The sequence below is a fragment of the Symsagittifera roscoffensis genome, chromosome 5 (genome assembly GCF_963678635.1).
Source record: "Symsagittifera roscoffensis chromosome 5, txSymRosc1.1, whole genome shotgun sequence".
NCBI lineage: Eukaryota > Metazoa > Xenacoelomorpha > Acoela > Convolutidae > Symsagittifera > Symsagittifera roscoffensis.
The window spans coordinates 59,023,378-59,046,151 of record NC_087066.1 but is presented as its reverse complement, the minus strand read 5'-3'; the positions used below and the strand labels follow the sequence as shown (position 1 = coordinate 59,046,151).

The 22,774-nt window shown below is 34.8% G+C and overlaps 2 protein-coding genes across 2 annotated transcripts in view; both read left to right on the top strand.

Moving 5' to 3' along the window:
- Positions 1–3,636: 3,636 nt before the first annotated feature.
- On the top strand, positions 3,637–17,563 carry LOC134846813 (epidermal retinol dehydrogenase 2-like). Its single transcript, XM_063864207.1, has 7 exons — positions 3,637–4,040; positions 10,139–10,350; positions 11,497–11,684; positions 11,947–12,036; positions 13,851–13,995; positions 16,519–16,791; positions 17,065–17,563. The coding sequence occupies exons 1-7, from the start codon at positions 3,637–3,639 to the stop codon at positions 17,232–17,234; spliced, it is 1,482 nt and encodes a 493-aa protein (XP_063720277.1). The 3' UTR covers positions 17,235–17,563.
- Positions 17,564–21,132: 3,569 nt separating this feature from the next.
- LOC134845496 (RIIa domain-containing protein 1-like) overlaps positions 21,133–22,774 on the top strand; it is a 4,994-nt gene continuing 3,352 nt past the window's right edge. Inside the window, exons 1-2 of the mRNA XM_063862396.1 lie at positions 21,133–21,306; positions 21,715–21,847. Of these exons, the coding sequence (XP_063718466.1) occupies positions 21,266–21,306; positions 21,715–21,847 (174 nt within the window). The 5' untranslated portion in view covers positions 21,133–21,265. The remainder of the gene's footprint in view (positions 21,307–21,714; positions 21,848–22,774) is intronic.

Below are 22,774 nucleotides of genomic sequence, written 5' to 3'. Positions count from 1 at the left end.
TTAAACTAAGTAACTAAAAAATAAAAACGCTTGCATTAAATATCAATAATGATCAATGAGAAACCTTTGCAAAAAAAACATTTTTTAAACTTGAAAACTTCAAACAGCATAATCACATTTTTGAAAACTGAGAAAAAGTAAGTGTCCATCGTAGAGTTAAAAAAAGAAATCAGCAAGTGTACTTTTTCACAGTCAGTTTTTATAGCAAAAAATGTTAACATATTAATTTCAGATTTGTAAAAATTCAACTGTCTTTAGTTATATAGAAAAAGGATTTTTGTTCACAAATGCAAAACAATACACAAAAATAACGACCAACTGATTGTTGTAATGATGTTTTAAACTAAAAGCAAAAAAATTAAAATTGTGACCTGAGAATAAAATAACTTTTTAAGTCATAAGATAATTTTCAAAGACAAGAATGAACTTTTTTCGACTACTCATTTACAACAAGTACGTGTCGGTATGTTATCTGCGTGTCGGTATGTTATCTGATTCAAATGGGTCTTTACGAGTCGGTATGTTATCTGATTCAAATGAGTCCGATTCGAAAAATGTTTGGACCTCGCAAAGCCCCCAGTCCAAGGAAACGTTCGGCTAAGCATTTTTCGAAGGCCCTCAATTCATTCAGTTATTACTTCTGTGTTAATTGTTTGTTGAATAATGCTGCGGATGAACACAGGAATACCACACTCCAAAAACTTTTGCTGCACTGTCATTAGGCAGTTGAAGGCCATGCAGGATAGAATTTAGCTGGTTCCTGTATCCGTTTAGGATGTGAAATATCATTGCCACCAATCATCAAAATAACTAAATCCGGCTTCAAAGACCTCAGACTCGAAGAAAAATCTCCTATTTTTGATTAGTTGACCTTTTTCTGCGACAAAAACAATTTTGTGAGCATGATTAATTTTAGTTCCTAACTGCTGCTTGCATTCGAGAAACGTGACTATCCCCATAGACAACAATCCTGAATAAAAAATGACTCCATTTTTCGAGATGGATAAACATTAAAAGAATAAATTATTAAAAGAATGTATTAAAAGAATAAACAATTGTACGTAATCAAACTGTTCATTTTGACCACTACGCACACAAAAGACCTGAAAAACAACTTTTTATATAAACTAGTGTTATTGCAAGCCATACATGAAAAATTTAGTTTTAATTTTAAATTTAGATAAAAATATGACAAAGGGAGCAACAGACTTTGATGAGTGAATAGAAAACTAAAACAAAACAAACAAACAGACAAACATCAAAAACTAAAAAACAAAACATAAAGTTCAAATGAAACTTATCATCGTAGAATCAGGTTTGAAGACGGTGATGTCGGGACATATTTTTGTTCGCCTCCCAAAAAAATTGCTTATTTGTTTAAGTTGAATACAAAAACTCGATTTAGGACAATAAACATGTTTGACAGCGAGTAAAGTTTCGTATCGTTACAATTTAATGCTTAATAAGAATTGTGTTTTTGTGTGCTTATTTTAACTGAACAAAATGAATTATTGATCTCAAAAATAAATTGGGTTGAAAATACCATGGGCGTAAAGGACGGGGAAACTTTTGAAGATAAACTAGAAATCAAAAGCCAATTGTTTTTCATTTGAGGCTGACAAAAAATTTAAAATAATTTTAATTTATTTTGGAAAAACTGGATTCCAAATTACTTGTTGTTGAATAAATGAAAATTAAAGCAGGAGTTACAGTTGTTTATACTTTAATTTTCAATTCGAAGTCAATTTATACAAATTCATTTAGGTTTTTCAGACGATGATGGTGATGGCATGTCATCAAAAAGACAGTGATGATATTTTATGAAAACGAAAATTTGATCTGAATTTTACTACGTTTTTAAAAAATTGGAAAAAGGAAAATTTAAGCATATGTAAAATTATGGAATTCAGTGCTTTAATTATTCTTCATTTTCATAATAAGTTTTGAATGATGCACTAAACTGAAAGCTACTATTTCATCAAAAAATCACTTAGTGTTTTTTCCAAGTAGCATCTTGCAAAAGTTACGACATTAGGAAATTATCTTCACTTTGGAGAGCTCATGAGTTAACCTTGCATTCATCCAAGAAGTAAAATTAGTGTTTTTTGCAGAAACCTCACAATCTGATTTGAAATTTTTTTGAGCTAGTTCTTTGAACATATTCAAACATTGCTTTAAGTTTATTTCACTCACTAAGAGATTTTTGATTGGAAATGAAAAAGTTGTGCGGATGATCACTCTGATATGCAATTTACGAAAATGACAAAATTCGCAGATGGTTTTGTAATTCATATTTATTGAAAATTTGAATATTAGGAAAATTCCAAAAAGTTGTTTTCAATAAGATACACACAAGATCTGTTGAAATTTCAATATGCTAAACTTCGCTGGATCATTTTTAATTTGCTGGTGCATTTTTTTGCTCTTGAGAAAAAATTCATTTTCAATCATTCGTTTTGTATATTAGGAGAAAAATTGATTTCTTAGCGAAACCATGCAATTTTTGCTATTTTTTTTGTTGGTTTTGAGAAATATGGAAAGAACATTAAAAATTTATAGAGGAATTCATAATTTGGACAAACAATTTCCATCAAGATTTTTTCCCGAACTTATGTAAACAGCAGTCTCTCGACAACACCAACAACAACAAAAAAAAGAAGCAACAACAATATTGACACGACAACAACAAAAACAATGAAGTTAATAAGAAAAACGTCCAAGCAACATCAATAATGACAACAACAACAAAAGAAACATCAACAATTTACATCATAATTTACAATATGATACTTGAATGGCCCGATTTGAAACACTCAAATTATTTTGAAAAAAAAAAACAATATCGAAAAATTGACTATATTAGGCGTTTGGTTTGCAAACACGTTTTTGACCACAACAAAAGTTCATAACTCCTGAATTACTGAAGACAAAAATTGAATATTTTTGCATCAGAACAAGCATTTCAAGGGTGTTTCTGAGGTAATTGATAAATTTATCCAGTCAGCATATGATTTTTTGGCTAATCATAACATGACAACACCGTTCATAAAAAAACATGACAACACCGTTCACTTGGCACGTGTAATAGTCAATTTTTTTAGCCACCTATTTGTGACATAGCCAGTATTGATCTACAACGCCCAAAAAGAAAAACCTTGTACATATCATAGTAGAAACTGGCTTAAACGAATCGAAGTAATAGAACTGTGAGCATTATACAATTTGTTGACAGGTGGCTTGAAAAATTTGAAATGTTCAAGATTTTCGAACATTGTTGGCCGAGCAGTCGTCATTAGTGAAATATCTATGCTTCCAGCGAGGTTAATTTAAGTGAACTTTAAGCCCAAACATACTAATCTTCGAATTTATTAATAGCCCAATCTCAGTCAAACATTAGCTGAGCTAAGTTCGTCTGCTTACCTTCCGAAAGTTGGACAGAATTCGAGTCTCAATTAAGATGCGAAGAAGAAGTAGCGAAGGATAGCAACACCCAGACAAGTGGCTTTTTTCAATTAAAGTTGCAAAGACAACCTCCACTATTTTTGAAGCTCTTCGAAGTCATCTAAAACAATTTTTGACTTAGCTCTTGCCGCCCTCCGAACTTATTTTTGTAACCCGAACTTAACGGAATATATGATGGAATTGGAGTACGTAAAGTTTAGCCTGAAAACAATGAAGCCGGACGCATTTCATGTCAAGCTTCATTTTCTCTCGAAACGTGCAATTTATAATCCAATCCCTCTACCTGTCGCTCCAGCCGGAACTGGCGAGGCAGATAGAGTATCTCGAGAAAATAAGGCTAATGCAGAAACAGATCAAGAGCGCAACAACTTTGTGAAACGAATGAATAAAAGACCAATGCCAAAGTGGATTCGGATTAAGCTCTTAGAGCAGCCGGCAAACGCCACTCTTAATGACGCATTGCGCATATCGGCAGATCACTTTCTATTTTTCAACAACATGAGATCAGCAGACGACATAACTAGCGACGGCCTAATTGAGGTCCAGGCTGATGTAACAGAATACCTAGTCAGCGCACTGTCAGAAATAAACAGGACGCAGAAGCAAATGCAAGAGCATATGAGCGAGATGACAAAAGGTTTTTTTTATCAAGGAAAGGAGAGAGACCAGAAACAGCAACGTTCTGGAAGCCGCAACGAAAATCAGAACTTCCGGCCGAGACAACCAAAGAAGGGAAATTTGAGACCAGGAGGACCTCAGCCTCAACTATTTTGAAATTATCCACCTCCTGGATAATTCCCGAACTACAGAAACTTAAATCAAGCATCATATGCTGGACAATTCAACCAGTGGGTACTGAATCCTTCGGTATATAATCCAGCGTTTCTTGAACCACTTTTCTAAAACCAGAACCCCCAAACCTAAGTATGACGCAGCCCCAAGTTCCTTCAAACACAGGAGCCCAACGATTTCCCACGAATATGAGAAAATGTCATCGGTTTGGATTATTGGGCCACCTTCAAAATTTTTGTCACCTCCCAGCCAAATCGCGGAGGTCAAATGCCCTATAATGAGTCGTCAAACACGCGGCACCACAGAGACACTAGTAATATAAGTAACACTAATAGATATTATACTAGTAATTTAAAAAAGCGAAAAATAGACAGCATAACAAAAAGCCTGGCAAAAACATAAATCGAAACACGATGAAACCACTATTTGAGCAATTAGCCAACCAGCAAATGACTTTTTGCACAATTATTCTTCTAGAAGGGGATTTTTATATGATACGTGCCAATTTGTTTTTCGCTCAACATTAAACGCAAGGCACTAGTCGATAACGCAGCAAGTGTTAGCTCCTCGCCTGGTGAATTGTTGAATAAAGTAAATTTACTTCTGCTAAGCTCGTTTCAGGCGAGGCAGTGCTAGTTCGGTATCAACCTAAAATATAAATTTTGATACGATCTTATAATTATGCTGAAACATTTTTCGTGATGCCTAAAATGAACATGGTCCATGTTGACTTGGTCCAATTGAACGATAAGTCCAATTGAACGAGACTCGCCCATCCCTACCAACGTTTCGAACAACAAACAGGTCCTTGCGTAATGTCGTCAATCGTAAATTTTAATAGCCGAAAATTGGCCAGTTTATGCATCCTAAACTCCCTTGATACGCCGCTAACAATTCTCACCAAAACACGCAAGTCCTAATTTTAGCCTAGAATCACCGCGTCATTTGCAGTCTTCGACGTTACTTGGTCCATAAAATCCATAAATTCAAAAAAATCCATAAACAATTCACGACAACTTAAGACATTATAAAGGAAATCGAAAGCAACCGACCTAAAAAAAGTTGCCGATCGCGAATTGTTCCTCAATCAATTTCCCTGGAAAAATTCCCGATTTACCGAGGTAGCGAAAAAAATTTCAGTTATTTGTGTTTCATTTTCTGTAGACAAATGTCGATTATTCCTAAAGCCACAGAAAATCGACACCAATTCGATGAAAAAGAAAAACTCTTCGAAGTTTTTATATAAATATGATCAGAACATTTCGTGCTATTTGCACAGCCACTGGCTATTCTTGTTTTAGTGTTACGTTCAAAGCCAAAAATTAAGAAATCCGAGGCTTGAATTTTTTTCTAGTTTAATGGGCAATTGTTTTTTGTAGGTTTAATGTTAATGTTTTTTTTTTCAAATTGAGATTACTGTTAGGTTTTTTTCATTTGCTTCTTGCAATTGATATAGAAGGGTTCATTTGCCTCTGTTATGACTTAGCTCGGTTTCGTGGTTCATTTTGCTGATGCAGTTGATTCATATTTGTTTGAAAACTTTTCCATTCCATTCATTTTTATAGCTATACCCCATAGCAATGGTGCAAAGTTAACGTGTGCGAAAGTATTGTTTTTGAGGCATCGTATTTCCGAAGATTCAGTGAAACCTCTGTCCCAACATTATATGTCTCCATCAAGTGAAATATTGTACATAATTTATTGCATATTGCTATATTTTGATGAGTAGTCAGAATTTATTCTTCTGTAGTTTACATTTTAGATTGTTTGGCAATAAAGAAGCGCGAATTTACTTTTGAATGAATTTGTTTTTCTGATGATTGCGTTGATCTAATCAAACTTTAGAGGACACAGATAGCGATAGGACACTCCCCTTCCACTGCAATGGGTAGGAACGGGGCTATTTTAAAAGCAAGTTTTAAGTACGGGGAGTCACAAATAAACTTCAAATGGGACAGATAAGAGTTGTGTCCTTATTGATGCGAATCGAGCTGCTAAGAAATATCTCGAAAAAGAACATTGTGCCGAGAAGCAGTTGCTTTGGATTTTAAATTTTTGATTGTTCTCTGGCTGCATCGTCAATTGCCATACACCAATTATCTTAAGTTTTTTACTTAAGTTATGCTATTCATTAAAGCCTATCAAGTAAATCTGTTGTCGGAAATTTCGGTGCTGCTTTCAAAGCAAGTTTATCTTCCCTGCGCCGTTATCTTTCAAAGCAACCTGCCAATTATTTTGATATTTTTTGGCAAGGGAGGATCTAGGATTTTCTCGATCACGTCGACAAAATTGATTTTTTTTAGGTCAACCAAATTGATTTTCTGAGCTCTCCCAAATCGATATAAAGACCCATTTTTGACCGAAAAATCGCGTTATCTCGGCACGTGCTCCCAGGGGGTCGAATTCCTGAGGGGGGAGGATGTTCACCACCACCATCACCCCCCCCCCCCCCCACTCCTAAATCCGCTGGTGGAAATTTCTTAAATTAGTTGAGATCCCACTAGCTGTTACATTACAGAGGTTTTGCGCTGTGCCCTTTATTGAAAGGTCAAGAGAACCCAGACTGGTTAGCAAACTTTTGTGCAAATAGTTTGTTGACCTTAGTCGATATGAATTTCACAATTTAACGGCAATATTTGCCCACTTATTTGGGCAAAATATTTAATTGGATCTCGCATTTATAATTGCCAGCTTAATTTATGTCTGATCTTGTAGTCAATCATTAAAGCGCTTTTCTAGAAAATTCGAGTAGTCATTCATTAAAGCGCTTTTCTAGAAAATTCGATCTTGGAGTCCCTTTTTTATGCCAGCCTTGTTAATTTTTATAAGCCATATCGGTGCCATAAATAGACCCATTTTTAAATCAAATGTAGAGACGAAATGCGCATGAAGTGTCTAAGAACCATCTTAAGAAAACATCGACCAAAAGTAGTAGGAAACTATCGATTTCGAAACAGGATAAGTTCACATTATCTGAAATGCTCTTTTGATTATATATCCGTTTCCCTATTCCGAGTGGATTTTTCTTGCAAGGAACATTTTTCCATTGAAGTTCGACTGAACATTTTGATTGAACATTTTTGCATCTATTCGGTTTTCAAGAAAAAAAAATGGCTTCCGAAGAAGAATTGATCTCATCGTAAAAAGTTACAAAACTTTAACTATCAAAAGCATTATAGTTACCGTTATTTGGAACTCAGAATGAACAGCTGACTGACCAATTGGAATGTGTATGTATAAAAAATTTATAAAAGTAACAAAAATACAACATATGTTAATCGAATTATTCATTAGTCAGCGAGCTTCGAGCCTAACAATGTATAAACTATTGGAAGCAATTTCTTTTGAATTTTAAGCTAGCTAATTTGAATGTAATAAAATTATTTTTTTTATATTAGTTTTTGGTGTCGAAAACTTGCTACTCGTAGTACCTAGAAACCGGTTGAATTACAAAAAAACTGAAACTTTTTCACATTGTGGTTCTTGCTCCTAGTTTTTGTGCCCATCGTCTAGAGACCCGGTAACTTAAATGTAATCGAATAAGGGCTTTAAAAGTCCAGTGGATGCACCACTGAGCCCGAATAGCTGTAACCAGTCAACAAGTGCAAATATGCTTTTCTAACCGCATAAAGCTGCTACAAAACCAAGTTAGTGGAAACTAAGTCAGAAGAAGAGCTTATCATGAGGATACTATCGATGCATCTTTACTCAACGAGCTTAAGCGAGCTTAGTGTATTAGTAAGAACCTACTTTTTTTCCAACCTAGCTCGCAAATAAAAGTCCTCATTTGGTGGCACTTTTGCTATAATCAAGATCTGTATCATTTGCCGTTTTCTCGCTAGTGTTTGAGAAGCACAGCTTGGCCACTATACTGTACCATTGTAATCTTCCAAACTTACTCTACCTCAAATCCAAACTGAGTCAGATCTTTATTACTTCAGATGTACGTCAGAAGTCTCGTTTACGATCAAGATCCTGAAAATTTATCAAAACATATGGGTATAAACGTGTTCTATTGCAGTACATTTAAGGGCTTAGACTGCTGTAAGTAAGTGTCGATCATTGTAATCTTGTTTTTGATATTAGGTGTTTTGAAAAGCTTCAAACTAGATCCTTGTCGGCAACGGAAAGTTCAAATTGGTACAGATAACTGAGCAAAGTTCCCCAAGTTCGGACAAAGATCTGACTAATTCGAAATGTACATGCATCTCATAAAAAAAAATGAAGAAGGCAATAATGAAGTGTGGCACATGACCATGAACAATAGTTTCTTTTGCAAAAGTAGTTCGACAATCGAACAAAAGTATGTGAGTAAAAAAATTATGGAACATGATATTTCATTGTAGAATTAATACCACGTTGTTTTCTGAGCTTCAGACGCACAAAATGTATACGATTTTAAAGAAATTTGAGAAATTAGGTGACCACAAAGATAATTACACGATGAAGCTTAACTAATAATTTACCTAACTTATTTAAGCTCTAAGAATTAGCTCAACTTAAACTGACTCATAAGTTTATCAGAGCTGATAATCTGAATACTATCATTTGAAAAATTCGTGTTTATAATCCGCATTTATAATAATTATACGAATTTATTTTGCACCCAAGTCTGAGATTTGGGTGCAATCTAGAAAACGGGTTGTGGAAAGCTCACCTGCATATGCGGCTATGACCAATTTTTTTTTTTAGAAAAACCAAATTGTTAATTTTTTTGACCGTTTTTGAAATTTTGATTTTTCGAAAACTACCCTCCGCAATCTGAGATTTTGGGTTCAATCCAAATAACGAGTTGTGTGAATCTCCACTGAAAAATCAAGTACGCCCAATTTTTTCTCGCAAAAACTATGGTTATCGCAAATGTCAATTTTTGGTTTCTTTAACGTTTTTTTTAAACTATTTGATTTTTTTTTCAAAAATTACCCTCTTAAACGTGAGTTTTTGAGTTCAATCGATATAACAGGCTGTAATATTCTCTTCTGCATGGGTGTTTACGCCCAATTTTTTTACACAACAAGCAAATCTTCTCGGAAAATTCAATTTTTTGATATTTTGACCGTTTTTTGGAAACTTTTGACTTCTCTCGAAAACTACCCTTCCAATTCTAAGGTTAAGTGTTCAAATGAGAAACCCGATTTTGGAAATTTTCTCTGCTTAAGCGGCCACGACATTCTTTTTGCAGAATTTTTTATCGATTTCTGAAAGTCAAATTTTTGGACTTTTGACCGTTTTCTGAATTTTCTTAGAAATAAACCTATCAGATCTGAGATCAAGGATGCATTCGAAAGAACCTGTTGTGAGAGTTTTTCACACAGAAGCGGCAATTTCTTAATTTTTTTGCAAAATGTTATTTTTGTGGAGATTCCGATTTCTCAAAAATTTTCTTCCACCTCTCTTATTTTAAGGTTTTGGTCCATGTCCAATTTTTGAAAATTTTCGAATTACTAATTTCAGCCCGCGTCAGTAACACAAACACGGAAAACATCAAACATGTATCTCCAGCTTTAGCGGGGTCCCTAATTATCTTTTATCGGTACATACGAAAATTTTAGTTCACTTATGCTTTTTACTATATTATGTTTTTTTTGTGGCTGGGTGTTGTATCGCAAGTGTTGCAAAGCTCCGATTCATCTCTGTGTAATTAATTCGTTAATTCCCTTTCCATCGGTTTGACAGGAGGTTTCTGCTTTGATAAATCAATTGACTCGACTCATAAATCAGTAAAATGGTAGTTTAAAATACAGAAACTCGGGTCTTAATAATTTTGACGTGCTTACGATGCTGGGATTTCACTTGCTTGGTGCCAACAGTTGTCTTCCCGCCCGCTTGTTTGTAAAATATATACGAAATTATATTTATCTCGAAAATAATGTTGACTTTTCAGATTGATTTGCCTGTTTTGTGGCTTAGTTTATGTTGGTGAGTATAGTGAGTGGTGCAGAGTGCAGCTTTGGTTCTTAGTGCAGTGTCAGTGTGAGTTCAGATTGCTGAGGGGAGGCGTGATGTATCAGTTGTTTACTTCAATGGTGGCACTCGTGCTGCTCTGCGGTGAGACTCTGGTGCTGCTCTTCAGGGCCATCATCTTCTCACTTCAAGGTGAACCAAGTGAACAGAATTTATTGAAATAATAATTGAAACTAATGTTCAATTATACCCACTGCTTGATCTAATTTGATTTTTATGTTTGATAATATTGAACGTACTATTTATATACAAGGGCAAGAACCCACATACGAGACGTTGAGTTCAAAACGGAAAAAATTTGATGTGCCCTTAAAATATTCAAATTTTCCAGAAATTGTTTTGCTTATTTCAATGTTTTGGGTCACGTTGCGGTGCTGGTTTGAAGGCTTTGGTGTTAAGGTCTGAAGATTCAAGATCATTTTATGCCTGAAATACTTCTTAAGAGAACTAAGTTTATGATCGATAAATAAACAACGTTTTGATCGATAGTGGAGAAGCAAAACGGTGAAATTGTATTGCGTTATGGTTTTAATCTCCCATCATTATGGTCGAAGCAGCTTTGGGAAAGTACGCAATATTCGCTCTTCTGACTTGTCGCCCTCTCCCGCACCGCAATTCCTTTCTTCTAACACGCCATACGTGAAATATCGACGCCACCAAAATATTCAAAGCAAAAACCTATCTGATATTTCGGGGCCCCTGGAACTTAAAACCCCAACCCCACAATAGAAAACGACTTTTTGCCCTTAAAATTAGTCTTTTTCACTATCATCCCCAGCAATCAATACTCTCGCCAAGACAACTCAAACTCCTCGCTTGTTGGCACTATAACTTTTTTGCTTCCTGCCACGAAAGGGGCTATTTTTTGGAAAATGCGAGTATGGGGAAAAGACAAATATCCCGAATTTTTGATTCGACCTAAGGCCCTCTGGAATGCGGCACCGCCCTGTTTCTGAGAGCCGATTTGTGGGTGAGTTTGTTTCCCTTCCTTGTTTTTATTAGAATTTGTTTAAGCTAAATCCGATTTTTCTGAGTCAATGTTTTCAATCGGGTTTCCGTTTTCTTTCCGGGCTCTTTGTCAGTTTCCCACGCCCTTGGTATAACTGCAAGCAAAAGCTGCTTAAAACATTATTAGTACAGTAATTTGCAAGAAAGCAAATTTGTTTCAATCAGTTTGCAAGCTGAAAAAGTTTAAGTTTTTTCAGTTATGTCTTTGGAGGGCAAAGGAAAAGATCCTTTTTCCGCTTCTATTTGTAAATTACATGACGTGTTTGTTAGCTCTACTGAACAACTGGATTTTGCCATCGAATGCGATAGAGGAGGACTATTTGAAGGGTCAGAAAGTGCTGCTCACTGGCTCGGCAGGAGGTGTGGGGTCAGCTCTGGCTGAGAAACTGGTGGAGCATGGCGCATTCCTCATCCTCGTCGACAGAGAGTACGAGCGAAACAGACTCATCTCCAAACAGGTTCGGCCCCTCTAACCTCTTTAATTCGACAGCAGCACGGTGAAATGATAACAAGTGAAACAAATCTCAGGATTTCTTAAAAAAAGTTCTAAAAATAGACAAGTTTTCTATGTTGCAAATATGAAGTATTACCCAAAAATGTACTGATTGCTAGTTTTGAGATAATTTCTAGTGTGCTTTGAAAGTTAATTCAATGCCGTCATTTTGCTTCGTAGACTAAAAGTGTAAAACAGCTGAAAAAACTTTTTTTTTGTTTATTTAGGTAAAGAGCAAGGGCGGCAAGTGTGTGAGCTATGTGTGCGATATCTCCCAGCGCAAAGATGTAATGGAGCTCATTGACGGCATCAGAAGGGTGAGTCGAAACAAAGTTAGAATTGTGCTCACATGCATAAGTATGAACCATAGACAGCAATCGCATTTTACGTAGACCGTAGGAAACGTATTTTCAGTAAAAAGCCACAGGGACTGGAAAAGGGACTTTCATAATGCTGGAATTTCAGTACCAGCCGGACCTTATTTTTTGCGATATAGATGGAAATTTGAAGTTGTTTTTGGGAGAACTTAAGTTGTCGGACTATCGTTGTTTATTTTTCGATAAGAGATAGTGTTTTTTCCAAAGCATAGACGTTTCTTCTGATTTAATCAAAGTGGTTACGTAGCAGTATTTAGACAACCGCGTATTCAGACTCGTCAGTAAGTAGACAAATACTGTATGGGCCAATCAGAATCGAGACAAGGAAGAAATGAATAATTAATAATTATTTATTTCGTAAATTTGCTTTCCGATCTCGATTCTGATTGGTTAATATGGTATTTGTCTGCTTACTGACGAGTATGAGTACGCGGTTGTCTAAATACAGACCGCACTTCAATCAAATTTTACTGCAAATGAAAGTCGTTCTCTAATTTGGAAATTTACCAGCTCTGACTTAGTATATTTTATAGTTTGTTTTGCCTTAATAGTTTCGGCTTATGTTACACCTGCTTATTCACCTTATATTGCGTCGTTTAAAGCGAAATTTTTTAAGAGTAGTTCAGACTCTTATTTAGGTTGTGATGATTTTTGTTTTTTTTTTCAGGAAAAGTCTCTAAATGCTCTAATAAAAGAAGTGCATTCATACTCATAAATGCAAATGAATGCACTTAGGTATATGTGCACTTTTTGAGTTCAATTCAAGTTGATTTGCTAGAAGTTAGGCAAAATGAACTCTCCAATTATGAAAGGCGCGAAAAAACATAATCGATTTCCAGTATCGAAAGTAAAATTTAATTTCCCAGCGGAATAAAATTTTTCCAAATAATCGTTTTCTCAAATTGGGTTAACTTTATCAAAAAGTGCTCTTGATAAATTGCTCTTGAAATTCAGAGAGCTCTAAGGACATACATTTTTCTGTTTGAAATTCGAATGTTGAAGTTTTTTCAAAAAAAAAACAAGTCCATTTTTTTTCTGTTCCTTATCGTTCATTGACTCTTTGCCATCCGTCTGTTGGCTGTTTTCGTGATTTCTACCCAAATACTTTTTCAACTTTTGCCATTCGCTGATGTTTTTGGCTCTTTTTACTCCCCCCCCCCCCCCTCCACCTCACTTAAACATGAATTTTATGGTCTAACGAGTGGTTTTACAAGGTAAGTTATGAAGACCAAATATGTTTGTCATGGCCTAATTAGTCTGCTTGTCAATTTTCATAACAATCGAACAAAGTGAACAGTAACTTCAAGTATAAAAATTTGGAGGTGGGCGAAAAGGAAAAAGAGCCATGATTTTGAATACTTATTATCACTAGTGGTTGTGTTTGTTGACATGTGTTCCTCATCTCGCAATGCTGTGCTCGTTTTGTATAGCCTCCGTGTTAAAACTAGAATTTCCGGACGATAGAAGCTAAGTTTTTTAATTCATTGAAGAGCTGCTGGAATTAATTTGTTTTGACTTCTAGTGAAATAAATGATTGATTTTTTAGTTTCATTTTCACAATAAATTTTTAAGACACAGGAAACTAATCAGCTTATCTGGTTTCATTTTTGAATTTTTTCGAAAAATTCGTTCAACTTAAAACGGTTTTTTCGAAAAAATTTTAAACATCCGCCTTGGATACAGGAAAAGAATTGTTATTAAATCAATTTTCGAAGCTTTTTGTTTCAATCATTTAACTCTGTGTTTGTGTGTAGGATGTGGGAACAGTAGACATGATAATAAACAATGCGGGTGTGGTGGACGGGGAGCTGATAACGGATCTGAATGAAAATGTGTTTCTGAAGACTTTCCAGGTCAACGTTCTCTCGCACTTCTGGCTCATCAAAGCATTCCTGCCAGGTCAGTCCGGTCTTGCACTGTCTCTTTTCAATCTCAGCTGAAAAAAACCGGCTGCATTGTTTGAGCGAATTATCATATCAAACTTACTTCAGTTTTGGTTCGAAGCTCAAAGAAAAGTTATGTGTGGAGAAAAAGGTGGAATTTTTGATGGTTAATTTAGAGCGAAGAGATATATATTTTAAGTTTTTTATTTATTCGTTCGAGTGGCGAAATAACACACTCCAACCACGGCAACCCGCTATTCTTTACTTTTTTCGGGGAAAATTCTTAAAAGTTGATCACTTTTGATTTTTCGCGATTTGACTTTTGATTAAGAACCGATAAACGTAGATATTTAGGTGATCTAATGTATTCTATGAAATCGAACAAAGGAAATATTTCAGAAAATCAATAAGCTTAATTTTTGCTTTTCTAACCGTCTTTTAGCGATGTTTGATTTGCGTTATCACAAGACGAGAAGAAGAAAAGCCAACTTTTTTGTATAGATTTTCAAACAACTAGATTTCAGTAACTTGCAATTGCTGGGTAAAAAACGAAGTCAGCTCATCTACTTAAGATCTGTTTCAGTTTTAGGTAGATTTTAGAATAATCGCATAATTTAAGTTTTAACAAAATTGAGTTCCATTCGTTTTGTAATTTGTACAAATGTTTTTGTAATTGTTACTACTTAAGCTAATTTTTTTTTCAGTTTCCAGATCGGTCTGTTTCAGTTTCAATAAAATTCAAGTATTGCAACAGACTTTGTAATGAGATAAATATCTTATAACTGTAACGTTACTGAATCAGCCTTAGAGCAGAGCTGATTTTTTGGAAATCAGAGATGAGTTTAACTGAACAAATTGGGCAAAAAATGGGTCGCCAAGTTTTGAACCATCTACTTATGCTCCGAAATTACCCATATACATCCCCTGCGCCTTATTCACTTACTTTCAAACGCGCTAAGGATACCAAATCAGATGAGAATGTATATTTATATCAAAGGGTAAACTTGAAAAAGTGCGCTACGTTTTTTTTTCAATTTAATGAACGTATTGAAGACTCATGTTAGTCGCGATAATTTTTTTCGATTTTTTTTCAGGAAAAAGTCTTAAAATTTGTTCACGCTCAATTTTGACTTTTCACGGCTTGACTTTGTATTTTTTTTTTCAATTCCAGTTCAATTCCATTATAAAAAGTAGGCAAAATCCTTTATCGACTAGCAAAATGTACAGTTCTCTACAAACGTGATCGACTTCTAGCTTCGAAAGTGGAATTTAATTATCGAATTCCCCAGCGAATTCGATTGATGAAAATTTCACCTACTGATCCAGTTTTCTCACATAGGGTCAGTTTAATCATAAAAGTGCCAGCCATAAATTGTTTTAGAAATTCGAAGAGTTTAAAGTGTATTTTTTTTCTGTTTTCTTGCGTTCCTTGACTCTTTTCTAATTGTCTGTTGGCTTTGTTTTATTTTTATCAATTTCAGCTTGATATGAATAGTCTTGTTGTTTTGAAGAATTTGAGTTTATTTTCGAAGAATTTAAGGAATATATATGCTAGGGGTGGTTTTTTCATATCAATTTTCAAAAGGATCGGTCTCACTTGATCTTCTTGTTCTTAGAAAGGTCGTGCTCACTACCATACTAACCTAAGTTTATGGTCCCAGTGAAATGAGTTCAAGTAAACTGCTCGTTTTATACCTTGATGTTGTACGCGGGGTGAATTATCCCGCACCACAAAAGCGTTTCAACTTGCATTGAGGCTTGGCTAATTGGTCTTAGTAATTCCAGGCAGACTTAAGTTATAACTTTTAAATTTTGATGTGATCAGCCTACAATTCATAATTTTGCCAATACTAAATTTATCAAACTGATGTTTGTTCATTTAATCGCGATAGTCGGAATTAACCCACAATTATTTCACTCGCGAAGTAAATTAAAACACCCTGTGAGGAGCAGGACACGGTTTTTTTGAGCTAATTTCATCAAAAAGTTGTTTTATTCTAAATTGTTATCAAAATTCGGCGATCTTCAACGGCATAGATTTTTTCTTTAAATTTCGAAAGTTGAAGTTTTTTCAAAAAACAAGTTTTTTTTTATGTTTTCGTGTGTTCCTTCTGCTTATTGAACTGCTCAGATGGCTATGTTTGTGATTTTACGCTGCGAAATTGATGATAAAACTGATTAATTCAAAAAACCTAAATGACCCATTTTTGGGTAAAATTTTGGTTGCGAATTTTGGGTGATTTTGGTAAGTTCTAAGCAATTTTTGTTCTCTACACTTTTTGTCCAATCGTGACCCAAATTTTTAAAAACGCGTATAAAGTTTCCAGTGGTTTTTTGTTTTGTGCGGTTAATTTAAATTAGCACTTTTTTTAAGTAATGCTGCCGATAAACTTTGCGATGTCAATCAGGGTCGTCCTTTCATCCTTTTGATTGCATTTCATAAAAAAAATCAAGGCCATGTGCTCTATTTGTTTTTTCACAAGTTGTTCGTATTTAAGAAGACAATGTGCTTCTCTATTTTATGGTTTTGTTATTGCAGACATGATAGCGAGGAAGAGTGGCCACATAGTGACCGTAGGCAGTGTGGTGTCGCAACTTGCAGTGGCCCAGCTGCCTGCCTATTGCACGAGCAAGGCAGCCGCAGGGGCACTTCTGGAGGCAGTATCCACTGATTTGCACCGGATGGGGGGCAACAGGGGCATCTACACTACTCTAATTTGTCCCGGACACATCGACACGGAGATGTTCCGCAATGTCTTCATTCGTTTTCCCTCCCTCACCCCCACATGGAGTGCAGACAGAGCTGCTCAAGGTAGTGATGTCACACAAATTTGAGACGACTTCTGTGATTGGTGCATTCTTTGATCATACAGTTACCAGAGTAGAGATAGAACCAGAACGCGTGTCCCTATGTAACAATCACATAAAAAAGAAATTGTTCAAAGCTTACTTATCACAGTTGGCACTGATTCGTAGTGTGATTTGTAAACATTGAAGTGTTTTCTTTAAATAGCCGTTGTGAAATCAAAGTTTGAACACTTTGGAGCTGGAAACGATGAGTTTCAGTTGGGTTGTTGTGTTGCAGGAATCATAGATGCGATTAGGAGAAAGCAGCCGGTGGCCTACTTGCCCCGCAGATACTTCTTCGCAGTGGTGTTGAAGCACTTCCTCCCCACCAAAGTCTACTGGCTCATGCACAACTTCCTCAAGACACACCACGGCATGGACACGTTCGAGGGAAAGAAGCTCATATGACGCCAGTTAGCAGACCTCGCGACACAACACAATCAGAATGTTGTAGAAATCAGTCATAGTTTAAGCAGTACTTTTCTATTTAAGCTTTTCTCGTGACAGAGGGGCCCAATGGCAGATAATATCCAAAGATTTAACATCTTTCAAATTGTTGGAAACTTTTTTGCTTTTTTGTTACTTAGTTGGTTACTGAATTGAGCTTTTTTTTCCATTTAGTCCGTCTGTCATAAGGGACATTACCTTTTCTGTTACGCCTTCACTCGGTGCTATTCAATATCCATCCTATTCTATAAAAGAAATTATATTTTTGCTTAGTTTATTTTGTACAGAAACAGCAGATTTTAAAGTCTGAGAATCAAGAAACAGGAATCGATCTTTGGAAATTCAATTAACTATTTCTACCAGAATACAGTTGCTGGTTAAAAACCACAAAATTTTGTGAGCGTTGTGTTATACGAACACGCAAATTTTATTTCAAAACTTCGTGAAAAGTGAATCGAAATAATAGTTAATGAGAAAAATTTTACCCATTTGAAGATAATAACGCCCTGAGCTCAAATGCACAACAAAATGATCACCAGCTAAATACGTTTTTTCATTTCGATTTCAGCTCAGGGCGTTAATATCTTCAAGAATGCATAAAATTTTGGTTGGAAAAAAAAGAAGACTAATCGTTTATTACTACGCGATCATTAGTCAAAACAAAAACTATGAAAGATGTTTCCGACTTTTTCCGAAAAAGATTTACTGCAAATGGTCACCAGTTTAATATCTTTCATAAGAATTTTAGGAAAAAATTTTTAAAGTAACTCACCCTCAATTTGAATAAAAAATTACCTATTGATTTTCTCTACATGGGAAAACAATGCCAATATTAAAGAGTATTTGAAATTCAAAAAGCCTCAATGTGATATGTTTTTTTCTTTGAAAATGAAAAAAGTTTAAAATTTTAATTCGACTTTTTTTCGGCATTCCTAGTGGAAAAAAATTCTAATGCATGCAGTTTTCTCTAAATGGGATGATTTTATTTCAAAAAATGCCAATCATAAGCAATTCTTGAATCTCGCAGAGTTGTTTTGTGATGTATTTTTTATTCGAAAGTTGATAAATGTTCAAACATTTCCAATCAACCATTTTCGGTTCACTCTTTTTTTTGCACTTTTCCAGCTGTTTGTTGGCTAAGTTTTGATTGGCAGAATTTTTAACCAATAAATGACTAAAATGTTTGTTCATTGTTTAAATAGCATGAATTCAAACGGCAAAATACAAAATAAGAACCCATTCATTACTTAGTTTTTCTAGTGGGACTAATTTTTGTTCTTGGGACCTATGGAAATGCATCGGTACAGATTGAGTGCATCAATTCGAAAGTACGAAAAAGCATTTGATGATTGCAGTTACGATATGCCGCAGTTACGATATGCAGTATTCATAGTAGGAACCCTTTTTCAGGAAACAACTTTAAAGCTCAAGTTTTTCAAAAACTTTCAATTGACCATGGGAGTTAACCCAATTTTTGTGGACTTAGTTGCCGCTCAGTACTTGGTTCTGAATATTGATTTCAAGCCTTTGATTTTTTTTTGTTTTCCTCAATCTGAACATCCTTTGATACAAATTATGAATTTTTTGTAATTGTGGATTTTGACATTTTCAGTGTTTTCTACTTTAAGTGCTTTTCGTTCCATTTTTGTCTGCAAGCCTGCAATGCCGTCTGTGTGGTATAGAAAGTTGCACGATGCTCTGCTTCGGCTCTGTGTACAAGTGTGTTTATACTTTCCTCCATGGGTTTTGAACGTAAGATGCGTTTTCGCATTTTTTTTATTTAAAAGTGCCGAATGTAAAACATGAAATTGATTTGGTTCCGATACATTTGAAATTGTTGTTTATTTGTTGGAAGTTTTTGTATACGTCTTAACTTCAATTCAGTGGTAATTTTACTATTCCGTCGATTTTTTTGTCTTATGGAGTTCTCAATCAAATTAGTGCTCAAAGAACAGAAGTTTTTTGTTTTTCAGTTTTGTGATCTGATTTACGTTGATTGCGGTAATTTTTTGACGTTTTCTCAGCAACAGATTGCTAAGTTGCCATCTTATAAATGTTAAAAAAGATCTAAAAAGTGTTGTATTTGCGCCATAGAGAGGTAACGCTAATTTGATTGGTTATTGTGGGAAAGTCTTTCACACTGGTCTCGTGGTTTGCGAATGCAAAAATTTCAATTTTATTACAGACTTATACTTTTTCTACCAATTATGGGTAAGTTTTTTTGAAAAATTGATAGCATCAACTACTTTCTAAGTTTCGGAATCCGTTTGGCGTGCTGTTCAAACATTTTTTTCAGAGAACTTTTCAAACGACCCTTAATCTTGGAACTGATTGAACATCTAGTGGAAAACTTATATTGGTATTTTAGTGTGGGGTTTACGTTACTAGATCTTACAAAAGCATTTGACACAGTTGATGACAAAATTTTATCAGAAAAATGCTAATTATATATTTTACGAGGAAATTTGTTAATCTTTTAAAATCATTGAGAATCGTACACTCAATTCTGGATATTCCTGGGTTCTTTGTTGTTATTGCTTTATATAAATGATTTGCCGAACGTCTGTAGGCAGAATAAAATAGTACTGTTTCCTGATGGTTTCGCATTGTATACAACAACTAAAACTGGAAACCAACAGCAGGTAACATTGATGTGAGCCAAGTTAAAAATTGGTTCTTAGAGATCAAGCTTACCATTATCATTGATAAAACAGCCAACTTTGAATTTAACAGGAAGAACGTTTCGATTAACAGATCCCATAACTGAGTTCGAAAATTGAGATCTTGTAATTGATGAAAAATTTAATTTCAAAACAAATATCGAGAAAACTTTGAAAAGGGTTGCTAAGTTTGCTCGGTGATGTACCAACTAAGATATATTTTAACACATCTCCACTGCTCAGGATATACTTAAAATAGATCGAACCATTATAGCAATATAGTGTGCTGATCAATTACACAGCTAATACGCCAGACTTAAAAATTGGCAATCCAGGAAATACTCGTGTGGAGGAATTGTGTTAAACTTATAAAAATGGTAAAATCTGAAAAATTCGGGATAAACATAATTTTGTCTGGTTCGAGAGTGACATGTATCTGAGCTGTTTTAACTCATGTTTGAAAGTTTAAGACGATCTTGTCGAAACAAAAATATTGCATGAATAAAAAGTGAACAAGAGATAACAGATACTATTAACATAGAAAATACAAGAAAAAATTTCGCTACCAAAATAAGCTTACTAGAGCAAAAGAGAGTCGAAATTAGGGTTCGTTTTTTATATAATAAGTTTTTACAATGGAATAAAGACATTTTTCATGAAGCGCTGACAATCAACAATAACTCCTTGGACTCGTTTTTTCATAAAATAAGAGACATCTATATTTTTGATAACGAACATTTTTCAAGTACATTATTGATAATTTTCATCCCTTTGATATAATTTTTTGGTCATTTAATTTTGATTGTTAAACAACACCTTAAAAATAAATTTTGAGATGGTTCTCAGTTTCTTTTCTTCTTTCTTAGTTGTTGATGATTTGAAGAATTTTTGCGGTCCTTTTTGAGTATTATATGATCTATTTTTACAAAAGTTAGAAGAATAGATTTTGCCCATGGAGATGCCACCCGGCTGATGCATATTTGCTATTGTTCCAAGCCGCAATAAATTTTAAACGTACAATTTCATAGAATGTATGGTTATAAGCTTCTGGCTTGAAAATCAAATTATATAAACAATCTGCTTGTTTTTCTATAATTTGGAGCTGTTATATATCAATCATTTTGTTTAGAAAAGGTTTTTAGTTGAATCGCTTACTTCAAAAATAAATTTAACAATAAACATCATTCAAATTTCAGATTTTTTGCATCCAGAATTGGAAGTTTTTACTTTGGCTCTTCATCCGGAAGGAATCGAAAAAGGCTATAAAGAGAGATCAAATAAACTATAAGCAGCTGAACCGTGTGTTTTGCGAAGTGAAAGAGGAAAAGAGTGATGGCTGCTCCACAACATGAGGCGCCTGTTGGCATGGACAGGTACGAGTCTTTTCTATAATGCGACCTAATCACCCTCAAATTTGGTTCATCCTCAATTTTGACTTTTTGCGGTCTGATTTCTGTTTAAGTTCACTTTAATTAATTTGTTAAATAAAGGCAAACTCTACTATCTAACAGTAAAAGTGAAAAGGTCGCGAAAAACGTTAATTACTTCTAGTTTAAAAAATGGGTTCTAATTTTCTAAATTCCAGCGGAATATCTAGCTTTCACTAGATAGGATAACTTGACAAAAAGTTTGCCGATGTTTTTTTTTGAAATTTGAATAATAATCGATAAGTTTTCAATCAACTTTTTTCCGCTTTCCTTGTTCTGTCTCACTTTTCCAGCTATCATTTAGCTATGGTACGTTTTCGGATGAGTTTAGCAGAATTGAACATGTACCTTTAGGTATGACTACTTTGCACTGAATGAGCAGCAGCAGGAGAAACTGAATGAGCACAAGGTGGCCACCAGAATTGCAAACGAGCACTACCTCAGACAGCACCCAGAATTAGACTGTCTCCTCAAGAAACTCATCAACGTCAGTACAATAAAGTCTCTATTTAGATTGAAGAGTTGCAGAAAGTTCAATAGACAGGGTTTTTATAGTAGAATCAACTTAACAGTCTCCTTCTATGGTATATACTAAGAATCTCCACTCCTCTGAATAGAAACAGTCAATAAGAGCTAAGAGGTTCCATTGGAAATTCTACGTTTGCTGCACTCTGATTTGTCCAATATTAGCTGATTAAATCTAATTAACAATCTCACCCTCCTTCTTGAAAGGGAGAAAAAAGGTTGTTAATTAGAGCCAAAAAGAGTCGAAGACAAACTTATATTGAAAACCAATTGGCTCATATCTGATTATTTTGCATGTAGAGGATAATTTTTTAGACTCAGTTCAAGTCTCATAGATTTGCCTGAAGATGCTATATGCGCTAAATTTCTGATAACCGTCTGAACGGATTGAGTAAAACAGAGAGTCAGAAGTGAAACGATATGACGTTTTAGGTTTTAGGATAACTCAAGAAACTAAACGTGTAAAAGCGAAGCTGTGAAAATCACTGACTAAAATTGTTGAGGGATTCTTTACCAAAAACCTTTCAACGTAAAAAATGCTCAGGGTTTGGCCTCTTAATGTACCTTTTCAACCGAAGTCACACAAATTTGTGTTTAATTTCAAATGTCTGAATATCAGTATTTGTTTTTATCTGATTTTTAAAATCTATCTGTCTATCTATTATATATTTTAATGCGGCGTCACTATCTTGCCATGTTTAAGGTTTTTCAAGGTAATATTTTTGCATGTTTAACAAAGCATTTACCGACGTTTAGCTATATCGTATATTGCAGTGCTTAAGAAATTTTTTCGATTTTCCAATTTGATTTTGTGTTTATTTCAGCAAGTTTGAAATTAGCAACTTATAGTGGGATCTGTCAGGGTTCCCCCAGGGGTTGCGAATTTGGC